Raw genomic sequence first — 22,751 nt, 5'->3', positions numbered from 1 at the left:
TAGGAAAATAATCTAGGAAACCAAAATTTCAGCATTTTTTAAAATACCAAAGATAATTAATTTAAGTTAATGAAGAAAAGAACTGAGTCTTACTCTCATTTTCATTTAAGTAACTTGTGTGGCTAAATTTGAACATGAACAAATATTTATTTTATTATAACACAGAATCTATATTAACAATTAATTTTTATTATTTCTCATGGTGTTTTTTTTTTTTTTTTTTTGAGACAGAGTCTCACTCTGTCACCCAGGCTGGAGTGCAGTGGCACAATCTCGGCTCACTACAACCTCCGCCTCCCAGGTTCAAGCGATTCTCCTGCCTCAGCCTCCCGAGTAGCTGGGACTACAGGGGCGTGCCACCATGCCCGGCTAATTTTTTGTATTTTTAGTACAGAAGGGGTTTCACCATGTTAGCCAGGATGGTCTTGATCTCCTGACCTCGTGATCTGCCCGCCTCGGCTGCTCAAAGTGCTAGGATTACAGGCATGAGCCACTGCGCCTGCCTTAACGGTTATCTTTAAACCAGATTTTTACTAATGTACTTGTATTCTGTGTTGAAATAAATAATTCAGCAGCAAAAATAGCATTATGTGAGTACCTTTTAAAATATAAAAAAATGAGCCGGGCGCAGTGGCTCATGCCTGTAATCCCAGCACTTTGGGAGGCCGAGGCGGGTGGATCACGAAGTCAGGAGTTTGAGACCAGTCTGGCCAACATAATGAAATCCCATCTCTACTAAAAACACAAAAAGTTAGCCAAGTGTGGTGGTCTGCATCTGTAACCCCAGCTACTTGGGAGGCTGAGGCAGGAGAATCGCGTGAACCCGGCAGACAGAGGTTGCAGTGAGCTAAGATCGCGCCATTGCACTCCAGCCTGGGTAACAGTGTGAGACTCTGTCTCAAAAAAAATAATAATAATTAAAAAAAAAAGATAAATGGTATATTCAAAATGTTTATGGTGTTTCAACAGAGAGAGGGCCTGGAGGCAGTATCCTTTCACACCTTGTGCCAATTATTCCTGCTGACAAAAGAAATGGGGATTTTTATTCCATCTTGTGATGTTCATACCCCATGTAACTCTAAAACCTGTACCACTCCCATGTTTTCCACTTTTGTAAGTTTATACCTAGAAAGGGAACCTGAATGTTCATGATAGTAAAAGATTCCATGGAACAAATTCAAGAGTCCTGAGAGCCCGAGAATGCTAAGCTTATGGTACTGGAGAACAATTACCTATAAGGATAGAACATTCATTCCCTTACTATCACAACTAAGGGAAATATATTTGAGAAGGCAACTTTGGGTTATATCTCAATAGCCCTAAAATATCATCCTGTTAATTTCAATCATAGAATCAAGTGTTGGAGGCATACTGCTTGCATCTCTTTCATGCATCAAAAAGTATTTTAAGGTCGCTTTTCTAATATATTAATACTACATTATAATATGTAACACATTCCATTTCATGAGTAAAGAATTCAACTTTAAAAACTCAGAACTAACCCACTGGCACAAAGGAGAAAATTTTCCTGTTACAGCTTTCAATACTTCTTGGCTGGCAACACCTCCTACTGCTGCAGCAAGTGGAGATAAAAAGCCTTGGGCAGTCCAAGAGAGCCAATGCACAATGTCAGCATTTACATCAGGCTAAAACAAAAGCCATAAAAGACAATAACATTAACAGCATTTACACAGTACACTTAAAATTCCAATGACTAAATGTGAGAATTAGAACTTAACTTCTAAAAAAGTTCTTCTATTCAGTTCCCCTACTAAATATCTCTAAAAATGTCCCAGTTTCATGATAACAGACCCATTTGCGTGTTACCTTAAGTAGTGTCTCTCTTTACTAGTATCTGCCCATTTTTGTCTTTGGACTCTATATGTCACTCTAGGGCATCATTTATAATTAACTCGAATATCTACCATTTATAGTTTTTGTCAAAGAACAGTTCTGTGATGCCAGTCAGACATATTTACAAATAAACAGATTTTTTTAAATTTAAAAAGTTTGTTAATGAAAACTACTATGAAAAAACCCTGAACTATGATAAAGGAAAATAAAATGATCTTAAAAATGATAAGCTATCAGTTTGTGTTGAAAGTTGTAAATAAAAACTGCGATTAATAATAACACAATACACTTAGAGATAATGTTTTCAATTACACTTAAAAGTTATGTATCTCAAAACAGAACATTTTAAAGGAAATATTGAAAAACTGAATTTTAGATCTATTATTTCAGCAATCTTATATGTGACAAAGATCTTTTCACGAGCCCTGTTTTCTTTCTCTTCCTATTCTTTAAACATTAGTAATCTTAATTTTATCACTAAACTTCAAGTTTGCCTAATTAATCTTTTGAAATCCTATGTAAAAGAAGAGTTCTTGTACACAGAGGAGAGGACAGAGAAGAGTTTTTATTACACTCTCAAAAATATTTGTGATACAAAATGGTTACTACTTACTATTCCACCCCTCCATTTCAACTTTCTATATCTCATTATTTACAACTATTGAGCACTAGCCTCAACCAAGATCAATTACAATTTAAATTCTGCAATTTTTGAATGCAGATATTGTTGGTGGTGATAATATTAAAAACAATGATGAGAATGATAACAGTATAAGTGGGTACTTACCATGCCAGGTTATCTATTAAGTCCTTACACAACCTTCCAAATAATCCTTATAAACATAATTTCTATTATACAAGTAAGAAAACTGAAACATTGAAAAATTAAGTAACTTATTCAATATTTTATAGCTAGTAAATGGTGAAGCCAGGATCTGGACCGAAAAAGTCCAACTTTATAGGTTTATTCTCAGCATTAGGTTATGCAACCTCCCAGGATTCCTTATTTTTTAGTAAACAAACATCTAAATTTTGGGAATTTTTGGTTACCATAGGATAAAGACGGCAGCCTATAGCTAAATTTCCCCAAATAATCTCCAAAACATATGCATAATCACAAGAAGAGAAATAAAACAGTGACAGGGCTTCAGTATTACTAGAAAACAGAATATTATAAATTTCAAATTACTTGTGAGTAGAAAGACAGATGGCAAACTCCATCAGCACTCTCTCTGGATTTCACATTGCTACAATCTCGGACAGAGAGCAGAAAATACGAAGAGATCACAGAAGAGAGTGAAAGGCCTTATGGTAACAAAACACAGTCCTAAGAAAAAGAAAGACCCACACTAAGTGCAGAAAATATTGATGAGAGGTATAAAACTGGTGGCAGATATCAGCTGTCAAAGAATGTCATCCTGGGAGAGAAAGATGTAAACAAAAGAGGGGAGACATTCTTTGAGAGAGAAAGCTAAAGAGAGAGATGTTAAGAGTTTGGTAAAAATCAAAGAAACCTACAAATCACACCAATACCTCTCCACCACAAAAAGGTCATCCATTAGAAGCTCCTTTTCAGTATCCTAAGAGAAGAGAATACTACAAAAGTAGGAATCTAAAAAGCACCTAAAACCCTTATCCTGTCCAAAAAGTAAGCACCAAAAAGCATTCTACTTTACAAAGCTAATGTAAGAAGAAAACAGAAAACCAGAATCAAAACATTTCAGCTACTGAAAATCCACACCCCCACAACTAACCAAAAGTCAGAGGATATTTAAGTGAATTATATATTCTTAACAAGCACTTGGCAACGTAGGGGAAAAAAACAACACAAAAAACCTTGAATCAGGAATTTAAAAACTAAGAACAGAAATGATCCATTCTACCCTTCCAGAAAAGAAAAGAAATACTTAAACAACATTTGACTCTGCATATCAAAATGGGCTTATGGTGTACGTAAGAAACTTTACTGAATAATCAACTCTGAGATATAACCTGGTAAAACTATTAGATGAAGACAAAGATTAAACACATAGGGACTTAAAGCAAAAAGACCAGATTACTTCTAAGAGTATGAAAATTCGGCTGCCATCTTATTTTTCAACAGTAAAATATAAAGCAAGATACCAGTGAACAAAGTAAGAGCCCAGAATTTTACATCTAGCCAAGCTTACAAGTATGAAAACTACAGAAAAAATATGAAACATATAAAAACTCAGGGAATACCATAATTCTGAGCTCTTTTTGAGAAACAGACTAAACCTGACTTCAAGACTTAATATAAAAGCCACAATAAGCAAGACAGGATGGAGCTGGCAAAAGGACAGAAACAACATGAAGACAATAGAGTACAGAAATAGACCTACATATATATGGTAAAAAAAACTGTTGACAAAAATGCCATGACATTTCAATAAAGAATAGCCTTTTCAACAAATGGGCTAGAATAGCTGGACATTCATACACAAAAAAATTAACTTTCATCTATACTTTGTGCAGTATATAAAGACAAACTCATAAAACTACAAAAGAGTGCATAAAATTAGTGTAACGTCATGTACACTGATCTGTACTTTGTATGATCATGTCTTTATCAATACTTTGCACCATATGTAAAAATGAACTTATAAAATTACAAAAATATAAATTGTCTAGAAGAAAACAGCTTTTTGACCCTGTGTTAAAAAAGCTCTTAAGACAAAAAAGCACAAACCACAAAAAGTATTCTTTTTGTGATTTGATAAATTGAATTTCAGAGACTATTGTAAAACATGTATCTGATAAAGAACTCATATCCAAATATATAAAGACATATAAAAACCCTCTCAACCAATAATTAAAAGCTATTTTAAAAACAGGCAAAGATTTCAAAAGACAGTTTATTAAAGAAGACACATGAATGGCAAATAAGCATATTAAAAGATATTCAAATTCATGGCCAGTGATATGAAAATGAAAACCAAAATGAGATACTACCACACACATAAAAATGTTTAAAATCATATAAACAGACAACACAGAGTGTAAGGAAGATGCAGCACAACTGAAATTCTCATACACTTCTGGTGAGAATGCAAAACGGTACAGCTACTTTGCAAAACAGTTTGGCAGTTTCTTATAAAATTAAACATGGTCTTGGTCCTCCAAGATGGCCGAATAGGAACAGCTCGTCTGCAGCTCCCAGAGAGATCGATGCAGAAGATAGGTGATTTCAGCATTTCCAACTGAGGTATGTGGTTCATCCCACTGGAACTGGTTGGACAGTGGGTGCAGCCCATGCAGGGCGAGTCGAAGCAGGGTGGTATGTCACCTCACCCAGGAAGCACAAGGGGTCAGGGGATTTCCCTTTCCTAGCCAAGGGAAGCCATGACAGACTATCCTTGGAAAAACGGTACACTTCTGCCCAAATACTGCACTTTTCTCACCATCTTAGCAACCGGCAGACCAGGAGATTCTCTCCTGTGCCTGGCTTGGTGGATCCCACGCCCGTGGAGCCTTGCTCACTGCTAGCGCAGCAGTCTGAGATCCACCTGCGAGGCTGCAGCCTGGTGGGGGTACAGGTGTCTGCCATTGCTGAGGCTTGAGTAGGTAAACAAAGCAGCTGGTAAGCTTGAACTGAGTGGAGCCCACCCCAGCTCAGCAAGGCCTACTGCCTCTATAGACTCAACCTCTGTGGGCAGGGCTTAGCTAAACAAAAGGCAGCAGACAACTTCTGCAGACTTAAATGTCCCTGTCTGACAGCACTGAAGAGAGCAGTGGTTCTCGTAGCACGGCGTTCAAGCTCTGAGAACAGACAGACTGCCTCCTCAAGTGGGTCCCTGACCCCCATGTAGACTGACTGGGAAACACCTCCCAGTAGGGGCCGACAGACACCTCATACAAGTGGGTGCCCCTCTGGGACGAAGCTTCCAGAGGAAGGATCAGGCAGCAATATTTGCTGTTCGGCAATATTTGCTGTTCTGCAGCCTCTGCTGGTGATACCCAGGCAAACAGGGTCTGGAGTGGACCTCCAGCAAACTCCAACAGACCTGCAGTTGAGGGGCCTGACTGTTAGAAGGAAAACTAACAAACAGAAAGGAATAGCATCAACATCAACAAAAAGGACATCCACACCAAAACGCCATCTGTAGGTCACCAACATCAAAGACCAAAGGTAGGTAAAAATACAAAGATGGGGAGAAACCAGAGCAGAAAAGCCAAAAATTCTAAAAACCAGAGTGCCTCTTCTCCTCCAAAGGATTGGAGATCCTCGCCAGCAACGGAACAAAACTGGATGGAGAATGACTGTGATGAGCTGACAGAAGTAGGCTTCAGAAGGCTGGTAATAACAAACTTCTCCGAGCTAAAGGAGCATGTTCTAACCCATTGCAAGGAAGCTAAAAACCTTGAAAAAGGGTTAGAAGAATTGCTAACTAGAATAAACAGTGTAGAGAAGACCTTACATGACCTGATGGAGCTGAAAACCACAGCACGAGAATTTCACGATGCATGCACAAGCTTCAATAGCTGATTCGATCAAATGGAAGAAAGGATATCAGTGATCGAAGATCAGATTAATAAAATATAGCAAGAAGACAAGATTAGAGAAAAAAGAGTAAAAAGAAATGAACAAAGACTCCAAGAAATATGGGACTCTGTGAAAAGACAAAATCTGCGTTTGACTGGTGTAACTAAAAGTGACAGGGAGAATGGAACCAACTTAGAAAACACTCTTCAGGATATTATCCAGAAGAACTTCTCCAACCTAGCAAGGCAGGCCAACGTTCAAATTCAGGAAATACAGAGAACAACACAAAGATACTCCTCGAGAAGAGCAACCCCAAGACACATAATTGTCAGATTCACCAAGGATAAAATGAAGGAAAAAATGTTAAAGGCAGCCAGAGAGAGAGATTGGGTTACCCACAAAGGGAAGTCCATCAGACTAACAGCGGATCTCTCAGCAGAAACCCTCCATGCCAGAAGAGAGTGGGGGCCAATATTCAACATTGTTAAAGAAAAGAATTTTCATCCCAGAATTTCACACCCAGCCAAACTAAGCTTCATAAGTGAAGGAGAAATAAAATCCTTTACAGACAAGCAAATACTGAGAGATTTTGTCACCACCAGACCTGCCTTACAAGAGCTCTTGAAGGAGGCACAAACATGGAAAGGAATAACTGGTACCAGCCACTGCAAAAACATGCCAAATGGAAAAGACCATTGATGCTATGAAGAAATTGCATCAATTAACAGGCAAAAAAACCAGCTAACATCATAATGATGGGATCAAATTCACATATAACAATATTAACCTTAAATGTAAATGGGCTAAATACCCCAATTAAAAGACACAGACTGGCAAATTGGATAAAGAGTCAAGACCCATCAGTGTGCTATATTCACGAGACCCATCTCACGTGCAAAGAGGCCCATAGTCTCAAAATAAAGGGATGGAGTAAGATCTACCAAGCAAATAGAAAGAAAGAAAGAAAAAAAAAGAGCAAGGGTTGCAATCCTAGTCTCTGATAAAACAGACTTTAAACCAACAAAGATCAAAAGAGACAAAGAAGGCCATTACATAATGGTAAAGGGATCAATTCAACAAGAAGAGCTAACTATTCTAAATATATATGCACACAATACAGGTGCACCCTGATTCATAAAGCAAGTCCTTAGAGACCTACAAAGACTTAGACTCCCACACAATAATAATGGGAGACTTTAACACCCCACTGTCAACATTAGACAGAGCAACAAGACAGAAGGTTGACAAGGATATCCAGGACTTGAACTCAGCTCTGCACCAAGTGGACCTAATAGACATCTACAAACTCTCCACCCCAAATCAACAAAATATACATTCTTCTCAGCACTACATCACACTTATTCTAAAATTGACCACATAATTGGAAGTAAAACCCTCCTCAGCAAATGTAAAAGAACAGAAATCACAACAAACTGCTCTCAGACTACAGTGCAATCAAATTAGAACTCAGGATTAAGAAACTCACTCAAAACCGCACAACTACATGGAAACTGAACAACCTGCTCCTCAATGACTACTGGGTAAATAATGAAATGAAGGCAGAAATAAAGATGTTCTTTGAAACCAATGAGAACAAAGACACAACATACCAGAATCTCTGGGACACATTCAAAGCAGTGTGTAGAGGGAAATTTATAGCACTAAATGCCCACAAGAGAAAGCAGGAAAGATCTAAAATCGACACCTTAACATCACAATTAAAAGAACTAGAGAAGCAACAGCAAACAAATACAAAAGCTAGCAGAAGGCAAGAAACAACTAAGATCAGAGGAGAACTGAAGGAGATAGAGACACAAAAAACCCTTCAAAAAAATCAATGAATCCAGGAGCTGGTGTTTTGAAAAGATCAACAAAATTGATAGACTGCTAGCAAGACTAATAAAGAAGAAAAGAGAGAAGAATCAAATAGATGCAGTAAAAAATGATAAAGGGGATATCACCATCAATCCCACAGAAATACAAACTACCATCAGAGAATACTATAAGCCCCTCTATGCAAATAAACTAGAAAATCTACAAGAAACGGATAAATTCCTGGACACATACACCCTCCGAAGACTAAACCAGCAAAAAGTTGAATCTCTGAATAGAACAATAACAGGTTCTGAAATTGGGGCAATAATTAACAGCCTACCAACCAAAAAGTGTCCAGGACCAGACGGATTCAAAGCCGAATTCTACCAGAGGTACAAGGAGGAGCTGGTACCATTCCTTCTGAAAGTATTCCAATGAACAGAAAAAGAGGGAATCCTCCCCAACTCATTTTATGAGGCCAGCATCCCCTGATACCAAAGCCTGGCAGAGATACAACAAAAAAAGGGAATTTTAGGCCAATATCCCTGGTGAACATTGATGCAAAAATAAAATACTGGCAAACTGAATCCAGCAGCACATCAAAAAGCTTATCCAACATGACCAACTCGGCTTCAGCCCTGGGATGCAAGGCTGGTTCAACATACGCAAATCAATAAATGTAATCTATCACATAAACAGAACCAATGACAAAAACCACATGATTATCTCAATAGGTGCAGAAAAGGCCTTCAAAAAATTCAACAGCCTTTCATGCTAAAAACTCTCAATGAACTAGGTATTGATGGAACATTATCTCAAAATAATAAGACCTATTTATGACAAACCCACAGCCAATATCATACTGAATGGGCAAAAACTGGAAGCATTCCCTTGGAAAACTGGTACAAGACAAGGATGCCCTCTCTCACTACTCCTATTCAACATAGTCTTGGAAGTTCTCACCAGGGCAATCAGGCAAGAGAAAGAAATAAAGGGTATTCAATTAGGAAAAGAGAAAGTCAAATTGTCTCTGTTTGCAGATGACCTGATTGTATATTTAGAAAACCCCAACATCTCAGCCCAAAATCTCCTTAAGCTGATAAGCAACTTCAGCAAAGTCTCAGGATACAAAATCAATGTGCAAAAATCACAAGCATTCCTATACACCAATTATAGACAAAGGGATAGCCAAATCGTGAGTGAACTTTCATTCACAATTGCTACAAAGAGAATAAAATACCTAGGAATCCAATTTACAAGGAATGTGAAGGACCTCTTCAAGGAGAAGTACAACCCACTGCTCAACGAAATAAAAGAGGACACAAACAAATGGAAGAATATTCCATGCTCATGGACAGGAAGAATCAATATCATTAAAACGCCCATACTGCCCAAGGTAATTTATAGATTCAATGCCATCCCCATCAAGCTACCAATGACTTTCTTCACAGAACTGGAAAAAAACTACTTTAAAGTTCATATGGAACCACAAAAGAGCCTGCATAGCCAAGACAATCCTAAGCAAAAAGAACAAAGCTGGAAGCATCATACTATCTGACTTCAAATTATACTTCAAGCCTACAGTAACCAAAACAGCATGGTACTGGTACCAGAACAGACATAGAGACCAATGGAACCGAACAGAGGCCTCAGAAATAACACCACACATCTACAACCATCTGATCTTTGACAAACCTAACAAAAACAAGAAATGGGGAAAGGATTCCCTATTTAATAAATGGTGCTGGGATTAGCCATATGTAGAAAGCTGAAACTGGATCCCTTCCTTACACCTTATAGAAAAATTAACTCAAGATGGATTAAAGAATTAAATGTAAGATCTAAAACCATAAAAACCCTAGAAGAAAACCTAGGCAATACCATTCAGAACATAGGCATGGACAAAGACTTCATGACTAAAACACCAAAAGCAATGGCAACAAAAGCCAAAATAGACAAATGGGATCTAATTAAACTAAAGAGCTTCTGCACAGCAAAAGAAACTATCATCAGAGTGAACAGCAACCTACAGAATGGGAGAAAATTTTTGCAATCTACCCATCTGACAAAGGGCTAATATCCAGAATCTACAAAGAACTTAAACAAATTTACAAAAAAAAAAAAAAAAAGAAAACAAAAAACAACCCCATCAAAAAGTGGGCAAAGGATATGAATAGACACTTCTCAAAAGAAGACATTTATTCAGCCACCAGACACATGCAAAAATGCTCATCATCACTGGTCATCAGAGAAATGCAAATCAAAACCACAATGAGATACCATCTCATGCCAGTTAGAATGGCGATCATTAAAAAGGAAACTACAGATGCTGGAGAGGATATGAAGAAACAGGAACGCTTTTACACTGTTGATGGGAGTGTAAATCAGTTAAACCATTGTGGAAGATAGTGTGGCAATTCCTCAAGGATCTAGAACTAGAAATACCATTTGACCCAGGAATGCCATTACTGGGTATACACCCAAAGGATTATTAATCATGCTACTATAAAGACAAATGCACACGTATGTTTATTGTGGCACTATTCACTATAGCAAACTTGGAACCAAGTAGGTAGGGTAGGTATATAAGAGAAACAAAGATATATGTCCACATCAAAATCTATATGCAAGTATTTGTAATAACTGTATTCATAATTGCTCAGACTGAAAACAGCCCATATCTTCCATCAAGTGATGTAAAAACAAACTGTAGTACATCTACACAATGAAACAGAAAACCAAATACCACGTGTTCTCACTTAGAAGTGGAAGCTAAATGATGAGAACACATGGATACACTGAGGGGAACAACACGCACTGGGGCCTACTGGAGGGTGGGAAGAGGAGGCGGAAATGACTAACAGGTACTAGGCTTAATACCTGGGTGATGAAATAATATGTATGACAAACCCCCATGATGCAAATTTACCTATATAACAAACTTGTACCTGTAACCCTAAAGTTAAAAGTTAAAAAAAATGAAATGAACATGTAACAAAATGGATAAAACTCAAGTTAATTATATTTAGTGATAGAAACCAGACTCAAAAGACTACACATACTATATGATTCCATTTATATGACATTCTGGAAAAGAAAAAATCTATAGTGGATGCTAAGGTTTGGTTATGGGCTAGGGAGGTAATTATAAAGAGGCATGAGGGAACTTTTTTGCATTACGGAATGGTTTACATTTTGATTGTGGTGGTGGACCCATTACTGTACACTTTGAATTAATTGCGTACATCTGAATTGATTGTGTACAAAATTTTTTATAACTACACACCTAAAAAGAGTGAAAAATTTACTTTATGTAAATTTCCCATCAATAAACTTGATAAATCCCTAATCACATTCTTCTGTTTAATCACAGACTTCTACAATCTATTTCTAGCTTTTCATACATTTTATTTTCTCAAAGCACTATATATGCAATAAAAGGTCTTTCATTATGGCTAGTGAGTCACTGTTTTCAGTACATTTATTATTTCTTTCTTTGTGTAATTATAGAACATATGATATTAAAGCTTTTACCACTGATGTTAAGACTCTCACTTCCTGAGATGGTTTGGCTGTGTCACCACCCAAAATCTCATCTTGAATTGTAATCCCCATAATCACCACATGTCAAGGTGGGACCAGGTGGAAGTAACTGGATGGTGGGGTTGGTTCTCCCATGCTGTTCTGATGATAGTGAGTTTCACGAGATCTGACAGTTTTATATAAGCGTCTGGTAGATCCCCTGCTTGCACTCACTCTGTCTTGCCACCCTGTGAAGAAGCTGCCTGCTTCTCCTGTGCCTTCTGCCATGATGGTATAGTTTCCTGAGGCCTCCCCAGTCATGTTAAACTGTGAGTTAATTACCTCTTTCCTATATAAATTACCCAGTTTTGGGTATTTTATATAGGAATATATAAAAAATATATATTTTATATAGCATATGCAGTGTGAGAACAGACTAATACAGTAAATTGGTACTGTAGAGAGTGGGATGCTGCGATTAAGATACTCAAAAGTGTGGAAGTGACTTTGGAACTGGAAAACGCAGAGGTTGGAATAGTTTGGAGGGCTCATAAGAAAGGAAGATGTGGGAAAGTTTGGAACTTATCAGTTTTGACCAAAATGCTGATAGTGATATGGACAATGAAGTCCAGCCTGAGGCAGTCTCAGATGGAGATGAGGAACCTGTTGGGACTAGAATAAAGGTGACTCTTATTATGCTTTAGTAAAGAGACTGGTGGCATTTTGCCCCTGCCCTAGAGATCTGTGGAAAGTTGAACTTGAGAGAGATGATTTAGGGTATCTGGCAGAGAAATGTCTAAGCAGCAAAGCGTTCAAGGGGTGACTTGGGTGCTCTTAAAAGCATTAAGTTTTATGCATTCACAAAAAGATGGTTTGGAATTGGAATTTATGTTTAAAAGAGAAGCAGAGCATAAAAGTTTGGAAAATTTGCAGCCTGATGATACAATGGAAAAGAAAAATCCATTTTCTGAGGAGAAATTCAAGTCAGCTGCAGAAATTTCCATAAATAACAAGCAGCCAAATGTTAATTGCCAAGACAACGGGAAAATGTCTCCAGGGAATGTCAGAGGTCTTCAAGGAAGCTGCTCCCATCACAGACCTGGAGGCCTAATAGGAAAAAATGGTTTTGTGGGGTGGGCCAAGGGCCTTGCTACTTTGTGCAGTGTCAGGACATGGTGCCCTGTGTCCCAGCTGTGGCTAAAAGGGGCCAATGTACAGCTCAGGCTGTTGCTTCAGAGGGGACAAGCCCTAAGCCTTGGTGGCTTACACATGGTGTTGGGCTGTGGGTGCACAGAAGTCAAGTGAGATTTGGGAACCTCTGCCTAGATTTTAGAGGATGTATGAAAACACCTGGATGTCCAGGTAGAAGTTTACTGCAGGGGTGGGGCCCTCATGGAGAACCTCTTGCTAAGGCCGTGCAGAAGGATAATGTGGGGTTGGAGCCCCCACAGAGAGTCCCCATTGGCACTGCCTAGTAGAGCTGTGAGAAGAGTGCCACAGTCCTCCAGATCCCGGAATGATAGATCCAACAAAAGCTTGGACCATGAATCTGGAAAAGCTGCAACACTCAATGCCAACTCATGAAAGCAGTCGGAAGGGGGGCTGTACCTTGCATAGCCACAGGGTGAAGCTGCCCAAGACCATGGGAACCCACCTCTTGCATCAGCGTGACCTGGATGTGAGACACGGAGTCAAAGAAGATCATTTTGGAACCTTAAGATTTAATGATTGCCCTATGGGATTTTATAGTGCATGGGGCCTGAAGTCCCTTTGTTCTGTCCAATTTCTCCCATTTGGAATGGAAGCATTTATCTAATGTCTGTACCCTCACTGTATCTAGGAAGTAACTAACTTGCTTCTGATTTTACAGGCTCATAGGTGGAAGGGACTTGCCTTGCTCAGATAAGACTTTGGACTTGGACTTCTGGATTAATGCTGGAATGAGCTAAGACTTTGGGGGACTGTTGGAAAGGTGTGACTGTGTTTTGAAATGTGAGTACATGAGATTCAGGGGGGACCAGGGATGAAATGATACATTTTGGCTGTGTCCCCACCCAAAATCTCATCTTGAATTGTTATCCCCATAATTCCCACATGTCAAGGGCAGGACCACGTGGAGGTAATCAGTGAGTGACAGTGAGTGAGTCTCATGAGATCTGATGGTTTTGTAAGAACCTGGCAGTTCCCCTGCTTGTACTCACACTGTCCTGCCACCCTGTGAAGAGGTGCCTGCTTCTCCTTTGTCTCCTGCCATGATTGTAAGTTTCCTGAGGCCTCCCCAACCATGAGGAACTGTGAGTCAATTAAACCTCTTTCTTTTACAAATAACCCGCCTCAGGATTTCTTCATAGCAGTGTGAGAATGGACTAATACAGTTCCCTCTCATTTTTATAAAATAAGAACAAAAATATTAGAATCTTCAAATAATTGCACAAACATCACCATGTTTATAGCTGCTTAAATAAAACTGTTGACGAGCAGGCACTGGCATCATAACACACACAAAAAAACCATTTTCTAGGTGACATGTTTAAATCTAAATCTGATGTGCGAAATGTGATAAAGAGATATGAATGTATAATATATAAAACAGGTGACTTATATAAGAAAGCTAACATATATAAGTTTAAGTGGGTTAACAAATCAAGTAAATCATAACAGAATAATAAAGAATAATAGTAACAGTTAAAAAAATAGCAGCAAATATTAATTACTATATGTCACATGGCATTTCTAAGTACTTTACAAAATTAAATTATTTAATGTTCACAATAACCCTATGAAGGTAGGTTAACTCTATTTTATAGATTTATAAATTAAAACAGAACAAACTGAAAAAAGTTGTCTAATGCCACAGAGCAGCAAAGCTGGATGTGAAGGATAAGAGAATACGAATATACAGAACACTTATGTATTAACAAGCAAATATTCGGACAGCCATAAATTTCAATAGTCACCTTCTCTTCCAAGGTTTCACTTATAGATGTTGCTAGTTTCAACAGTTCTTCTGAATCTTGTTGGCATCTACAACTCAAAACAGAACACCCTAACTTTAATTTTCTCAACTGCCATAAACAGTAGGACATACTCAAAATTAAAATTTAGGAAATATATAAAAGAATGTGGGATTTTTGCCAACAGGTAGCACAAAATGTTTTACTGATTTAAAGATGATTGGCTTATAAATACATTACTTCAAAATCACACTTATATCAGTATATAAATAAGTTTAGTTTTTTTTTTTTTTTTTTTTTTGAGACAGTCTCACTGTCACCCAGGCTGGAGTGCAGTGGTGCAATCTTGGCTCACTGCACCCTCTGCCTCCTGGTTCAAGCGATTCTTGTGCCTCAGCCTCCCAAGGAGCTGGGATTACCGGCATGCACCACCACGCCTGGTAATTTCTGTATTTTTAGCAGAGACAGGGTTTCGCCATGTTGGCCAGGCTGGTCTTGAACTCCTGGCCTCAAGTGATCCACCCGCTTCAGCCTCCCAAAGTCCTGGGATCATAGGTGGGAGCCACAACACCCAATCCCAAGATTTAATCCCAAATATAAAAAGCAAAAACCTTCTGCAACAGTACTCTGACTTAACAGGGTATAAAGTTAAAAAAAAAATTACTATGGGTTAATAATTCAGTAATTCTCAGAATTTTTTTTGTTTTAAGAAGCTTTAATTTTTAAAGGCTTCAAAGTGGAAAAATTCACATTTAGTATGATTCCACTTTTATAAACCAATTTCTCCACTCCCACCAGGAAAAGGACCAGAAAGTCATAATAAATGTTTGCACAGCTTGGTATATCTATTGGTATTGTAATTACAAAGGGCATAGTTACTTTTTAAATTATAATTTCTGAACTCCTACTTTTATAAAAAGGAAAATACTTATTTTTAAACTTAAAACATTACCCAACATTTGGCTTGCGACTGTATTTCTCCTGAAACTGGTCCAAGGCAAGCATAGCTGTGTGAATCTCTAAAGGTGCCTATTGAGAACATTAAAAATTGGCCAACATTTACTGAGTGCTTGTATGTCCCAGGCACTGGGCTAAATACTTTTAAAACATTATTTAACCATCATAATAAACACATTAGCTTAATACTGTTATTAACTCTATTTAACAAATAAGAAACCTGAAGGTTAGAAGTTAAATGACTTAACCTCAGGGCCATGAAGGTAAATGATTTAATCCCCTTTCCTTATTAAAATTTACAAATTTGGAAACTGTTAGTTCCTTCCTTATCACATTTACTGCTACAAAATTACATCCATTTAAAAAAAATAGAATACATACTCAAGGCTTTTTTGGTAAGACATATGTATTATATAAAATGGTATGATTCAGAAAATCTTTTAATATGATCATCTTTGCACAAGTTATTGAAATCGTCTTATAATTATCAAAGTTGGCAAATCATTATAAAAGTGAAACTTTTTCCTATTACTTTAAGTTTTTTTTATGATACAAATTCACATTTTTAATCCTCAGAAGTCAACTTTAGATATGTGAGTATAACCTTTATTATACTCACATTATAAGGCCTGACAGCAAGATACCTACATGGTTATTCCATTTTAACTTTATAATCACTCACTAATTCTCATCTCTGATTCTGCTGCCTCTCTCAAACCTGCAAAGTGTTTATTTACCTCAGGATTGCTAAAATCCACAATAAGGCACTTTGGATGTTTTAACTGCCTCTCCAGTGATTCCTGATAGGAAGGAAAAAGTCGTTACTTCAGAGTAAGTGAGTGATTATTTGACAAAATATACTGTTACATGTCAGTGCGCTAAAAACTAGGGAACTCTCCCAAGGGTCTGAAATAAGTAGGGTTGGGCTGATATGTTTTAACTGAAATATAAACTAGCTACCATTATTATGACCATACTTAAAAAAAAAAGTTAAATGCAATAAAACAACCTGCTCTACATAATAAATTTGGGAACAATTAGTAAAAACATTTGCATACTTTAAAAAATTTATTATTTTAATCTAAAAGCTACCATATTTTTATAATACCAGGTTGTCAAGACTTATTAAATTCTGTGTGAAGAACTCAAAGGTAAAACAAATGAAACCCCCCCTAAAAAAAACCCAAAACACCCACCCAATCTAAAATGGGGACATATCCAATTAAAAATTGGAGACAAAACACAAGGAGATATGCAGGAGCACATCTGACTAGATATACTATTTTAATTTTTTTTTTAATTCTAACTTTGGGTTGAACAAAGCCTGTAAACGACTGGAGTTGTTAATAGTTCTGGAAAAGAAAAGACAATTATGTTAAAACCTTGAGAACTTGTAAGAAAAAACAGAGATGTGCTAGCTTATCCTGAGAAGGAGCCCAAGGATTTTAGTAGCACAAGATCCCTTAGTTCCCTGACACCACATTCTCTATATTCAGCTATTTACATTTTGCTTTCAATGCCAGTCGTTTTTAGAAATTATTTTACATTTCCAACATATATACTGTTTTTTGAAATTTATAAAATTAAATTAAATTTTAAAAACCAGGATTAACAAGTATAATTTGAATATCTTCATTTTAGAAAATTAAATAATAAAGCAAAACAACTCTTGCTAAATCTTGAAAATACATTAGTTTTATTTCTTGTCTTAGAAAGCAAATTGTAATAAGTATGATAAACTCTTTGATAATTCACAAAGATACAGTTCCTTTCGGGTATACCCATTTAGCTCAACTATATGTATATGGTATTCTGGCTATAAAAGATGTGTAAGTTTTTTGTTAATATCCATTTTATTCATTTATTTCATTAGATTAATTCCACTTCCCTCAAAGTGGGTACAAACAAAAAAATAAAAATAAAAACAAATTCTGTTCCACATTTAATCTGTTTGGTTAACTGAGTAGTTATTTGTCTCTTCTGCCTTTCTTTTTCTGTAAAGAAATATTTTTTAAGCCGAAAAAAAAATACTTACAAAAAAAACTGTTTTAGGAGTCTTAACTTGGACAGCTATGCCTCCATGTAAATATGGTTCCAGTTCTGTGGTGTCACCAATACTAAAAGAAAATGGCGATATCACTAGAAGACAAAAAATTTAAAAAATCATTACACAGGGATATAGATATTTAAATTTCAACTCTTATTGTCATAAGAGGTTAATTATCCCTAATTTACAAAATTAAAGAATTCCAGCATAGTGTTTTTTTTTGTTTGTTGTTTTTTTTTTTGTTTTTTAATGAAGAGCTGGGAGGAGTGTGGGGAACTAGACAGAGCATTTTTTCCAATGTGAAACTCCAGGACTTAAAAATAACCAAGGAAACTTACAGAAAAAGAGTAATGAGGGCTACTCATTATTAGATATTAAAATATATCATAAAGCCTCAATAATATAATAATAACTACCTATCATAATAATATAATATGGTACTGGTTAATAAACAGACAACTGGAAAAGATTAGAGAATTCAGAAACAGTCTCAAGTACACAAAGGACAAAATCAAGGTGGCACCTCAATCAGTAACGAAAAGATAAGATTATTCAATAAATCTTATAGAGAAAAAAGACAACTGGGAGAATACCTATTGCAAATGGATAAAAGTTTTAGGTTTCAAAAAAGATGCTAATAATTTCTCAGATAAAAGCATGGGAGAAAAATTCCTTTAAAACCATGTAGTAAGGAAGGCTTTTCTAAGTAACACTAAATAACAACCATAAAAGAAAATATTTAAAATTTGACTATAAAAACATAAAAAAGAAAACCTCATGACAAAAACCCATCATAAGGAACATCAAAAGATAAATGGCAAGCCAGGAAAATATTATGCTCTGTCTGGGCATGGTGGCATGTGCCTGTAGTCCCATCTATTCAGGAGGCCAAGGCAGCAGGATCACTTGAACCCAGGAGGCTATAGTGTGCTAAACTGCACCTGTGAATAGCCACTGTACTCCAGCCTGGATAACACAGTGAGACCCTCATTTCTTAAAAAGAAAAAACATGGTCCGATAACATTTTCATCTGTATTATGACATATTAGGTAGCTATAAAAGAAAATGTTTCTCATTTCTAAACCATTTGCTTATTCAAAAAATTAAGTTAAAAAACCAAGTAAGCCCCCCCTTTACTTAATATATTATATAATACAGGCATATATACTATATAATATGTAATATATACTATATGTGTGTATATATAGTAAACATATAAAGTAGATAGAATGGTCAGCAGAGTGAACACCAAACTTAGCTGCTGTTACCTCTGGAGAGGAAAGGAAGTCTGAAGTAGGATTCATTTTTAACCCTATTTAAACATATACACACATATATATATCTAGAATAAGTATGTATTATTTTAGCTATTTAACAATGTTTTTTGGCTGGTCATGAGGTTTTTTTTATCTTCATACCTGTAATGCCAACACTTTGGGCAGCCAAGGCAAGAGGATCACCTAAGCCCTGGGGTTCGAGACCAGCCTGGGCAAAATAGAGAGATCTTGTCTCTACAAAAATAAAAAAGTTAGCCAGGTGTGGTGGCACACACCCGTGGTCTCAGTTACTTGGGAGGCTGAGGTGGGAGGATCACTTGGGCCCAGGAGGCTGAGGCTGCAGTGAGCCATGATCATGTCGCTGCACTTCAGCCTGGGCAACAGAGCAAGATGCTATCTCAAAAAAAGAAGCAGAAAACAAACGAAAAAACAAAAAAACAAAACAACATTTTTTCATGCTAGCAGAATATTACTTTAGATCAGTAAGTAGCAATTTATAAATGTTAAGGAAAAAAAAGCTTCGTAACAGCCACTCTATTTAAACTTATTCATCTCTCCCTCCAAAGAATTTTTGGCACAAAATGTGGGTTTTCTTTCTCTTTATTTCTTGACATGCAGTGGCTCCTCTTTATACAAGCAGCCTCATAATGTGAACTATCACCACAATTCACCACAACATGGACCCCAAAATTACAAATAATAATCCTAAATGATTAATTTTAATAAAAAATAGATATATTATTTAATATCTATGATCTGAACCTGTATTCAAAATAATTAGATATAGTCAGGAAACAAAATTAAACAGTTTTGTTATACAACATGCATGCTAAAATTACAAATAATAATCCTAAATGATTAATTTTAATAAAAACAGACATATTCTTTAGTATCTATGATCTGAACCTGTATTTAAAATAATTAGATGTAGCTGGCAAACAAAATCAAATAGTTTTGTTACCAAAAATACTTAAATATAGATTCAAAGTTATCTATAAACAGTTTGTAATAAGAATTGATTTTTCCCTCTCCTGAGGATATATTTTGCCGTCATTAAAAAAAAAGTAATTCCATTTACTGTCTATAAACTAAATACATAGTTATATTTTCAAATGCCCTAAAGATAAAACTGAATCAATTTCCCCTAAATAGGTGTAAGCATGCCATATAGTTATGGGTTGTCCAGTACTTTGACTCTTTTAAACATGGCTGAAGGAAAAACACAAACTACACAGATTAACGCTGCTATAAATTCATTATATTAAACTTCAAATGGGCCCTATATATATATGATGCCTGACATCTTTCCATTTTTAAGAATGTCTACTTTCCTCCTGGTTTCGGCACCTTTCATTTCCTTTTGGCAATGACTTCACATTAGTCCAGTAAAAAAACAGACCCCTTCAACTTCTTGCGAACAAACCTACAAACTTGCCTGCAGACACGACATTCATCCCTTTTATTCAAGCCACTGAAAAAGAACATATATCCCAACCAACATCTAGACATCTTCCTTTAAATACTTCATTGCCACCTCATTTTACAAAGCTAAACTATACTCTTTATCTTATCTCCAAAACCTACTCCCTTTCTTGCATTCCTTAAGTGAATATGTTGACTGACCATGTAGAAATCTTCACTCACCTATAGTATGTGATCAAGTTTCCTCCTAAATATCTTAAGACTTGTGAGCTTAATTCTCCCTGCCAGCCCTGCTGTATTAAATTTCTTGTAGTTCCTTTAGTTCTGTCTTGCATCTGCGCCTTTTCCGTTTGTCTCTGCATAAATAATCTTTTTTCAATACCTTCCTAAGCCAATGCAACCTTCACATTTTAATCAAGACACCCTGTCCCACTGCTGCTGTCCCAAAACTGGGTAGGTTTCCCTGCTAAGTTCAGTGTCCCCAGAATGAGTATACTCTCTTAATATCATCAGTGTTTAACAATGTCTTCACTTGGATCGAATATTTTGAGGCCAAGGGCTTTAGATCATGTCTCTCTGAGTTGACGTTCTGTTCCCAACACTTAGTGTCTGAACTATAAATTTGCTGAATAAGTATAAATGAATTAATAAAACACATTGACTTACCCGTTATTTGTTGTATAGATCCATTTAAACCTGTCATTCCATTAATTTCTCGAAATGTTAGGAATTGTCCTGTCTCCAGTTTGTGAGGATGATTTTCAAGGCAAGTAACAATGCCAGGATTTGCCTAAAAATAAGAGTAATCTATTAAAAAAGAAGTTCATGTATTCTTTGTGTACAAATTCAAATCTTAAGCAAAAATGACAAAGTTACCATAAAATTCTCAAAACCGAAATTCTAAGCTATTCTTCTGTTAGTAAAAGCAAGCCTTTAAAAAGCTATCACAAAATAATGATCAAATTATTACTATTTTTTAAATGAATGCTGAAAATATAATTTCTATGTTTGGTAGGAGATGTTCAAAAATTCCACAGAAAGGATCAAATATTTAATAGATTCAAAAATTCATGTAACTTGTAACAAACATTCCAAGTTACCTAATAGTTTTAAATGTGAGAAAAAACCATGGGCATAAATGATAAAAGCCTAACACTGAAGATCAAAGAACAGTAAAGAAGGAGGATAGAAATTTTAAAGATGGGAATCTGGTAGCTTACAGCTTGCTCAACACTTTAAAGAAATATTGTGTAGCTTATCAGCTATATTTCCTATAGTATTCAATAAAAGATAACAACAATGCAATAAGAATCCATACCATATTTTGGAATTTATTCTCTGTGTTTTTCTCAGGGACAAACTAAAATCAACTAGAGAAGGTAAAAGGTTAAGTCTTAATATGCCTGAAAGAATAACTCAGGTAGAATAATAATCACTCTTTGAGCAGAAAGATATACAGATTGACTTTTTGATAAATTTTTCCTAAAAGGCATGACAGAGACAGTACTGGGTCTCCATCACCATGAGATTAAACTGGGTTTAAAAATAAAGTGTAAAGACAGAAGTACAAATTACAAATACTGTTATGTTAAAGTATATTATCATTCCCTTATTTTGTCTTCTTTTGGACTTCAATGTAAGTTGATTACAAAGAGTACAAATAAAGTAAATTATTTAGGTAAAATAATATTAAAAGGGGATCATAATGATTTCTCCAGTTCTTTTATGGAAAAAAAATTGAGCTTATGCATGATCAAGAGTGCGGTTAGAAAATTTAGACTTTTGAATCTGAAGGTTAATCAAAACTTTCTACACCTTCTAAATAATGCTTTAGAAATATAACAAATTAGAAATGCTTTTCTCTAATATGATTTAAGTGTGCCTTTTTAGAGTATTAGGCTAGGTGACTTACAACATACTTAGTGCATCCACTATCTAACACAATAAACAATTCAGTATACACTGAATCACAATTCATGACCCACAGGAGGTAACATAGAATAAAATTAAAATTAAAATTTATGACAAGCAAATGTTGCTCTATCAAGTATTATTATTATTTTTCTTTCTTTATTTTTGAGATGTGGTCTCACTGTGTCACTCAGGCTGGAGTGCAGTAGCGTGATCTTGGCTCACTGCAACTTCTGCCTCCCGGGTTCAAGTCATCCTTCCATCTCAGCCTCCTTAGTAGTTGGGACCACACACCACCAGGTCCGGTTAATTTTTGTATTTTTGGTAGACATGGGGTTTCACCATGTTGCCCAGGTTGGTCTCAAACTCCTGAGCTAAAGTGATCCATCCCTGTCAGAGTGCTGGGATTGTAGGCGTGAGCCACCATGCCTGGCCCTATCAAGTATTATTTGTTAGAGAAAATCCAGAATATTTTTAACAATAATGTT

At 36.2% G+C, this 22,751-nt stretch overlaps 1 protein-coding gene across 3 annotated transcripts in view; it reads right to left on the bottom strand.

The window, feature by feature from the left end:
- UBA6 (ubiquitin like modifier activating enzyme 6) overlaps positions 1 to 22,751 on the bottom strand; it is an 84,723-nt gene that overhangs the window by 31,004 nt on the left and 30,968 nt on the right. For 2 of the 3 annotated variants that reach the window (XR_010156586.1, XM_001164227.7), the window contains exons 9-14: positions 21,019 to 21,142; positions 17,642 to 17,745; positions 16,344 to 16,406; positions 15,602 to 15,678; positions 14,653 to 14,719; positions 1,503 to 1,646 (exon numbers count right to left, since the gene is read on the bottom strand). Coding sequence is in view for 2 of the 3 variants with exons in the window: in XM_001164227.7 (XP_001164227.2) it covers positions 1,503 to 1,646; positions 14,653 to 14,719; positions 15,602 to 15,678; positions 16,344 to 16,406; positions 17,642 to 17,745; positions 21,019 to 21,142 (579 nt within the window). In the remaining variant the exon portion in view is untranslated. The remainder of the gene's footprint in view (positions 1 to 1,502; positions 1,647 to 14,652; positions 14,720 to 15,601; positions 15,679 to 16,343; positions 16,407 to 17,641; positions 17,746 to 21,018; positions 21,143 to 22,751) is intronic. The other variant, XM_016951633.4, reaches the window with a different exon arrangement.

Source organism: Pan troglodytes, chromosome 3 (assembly GCF_028858775.2).
Source record: "Pan troglodytes isolate AG18354 chromosome 3, NHGRI_mPanTro3-v2.0_pri, whole genome shotgun sequence".
Taxonomy (NCBI): domain Eukaryota; kingdom Metazoa; phylum Chordata; class Mammalia; order Primates; family Hominidae; genus Pan; species Pan troglodytes.
This window is presented reverse-complemented; position numbering and strand designations above follow the sequence as displayed.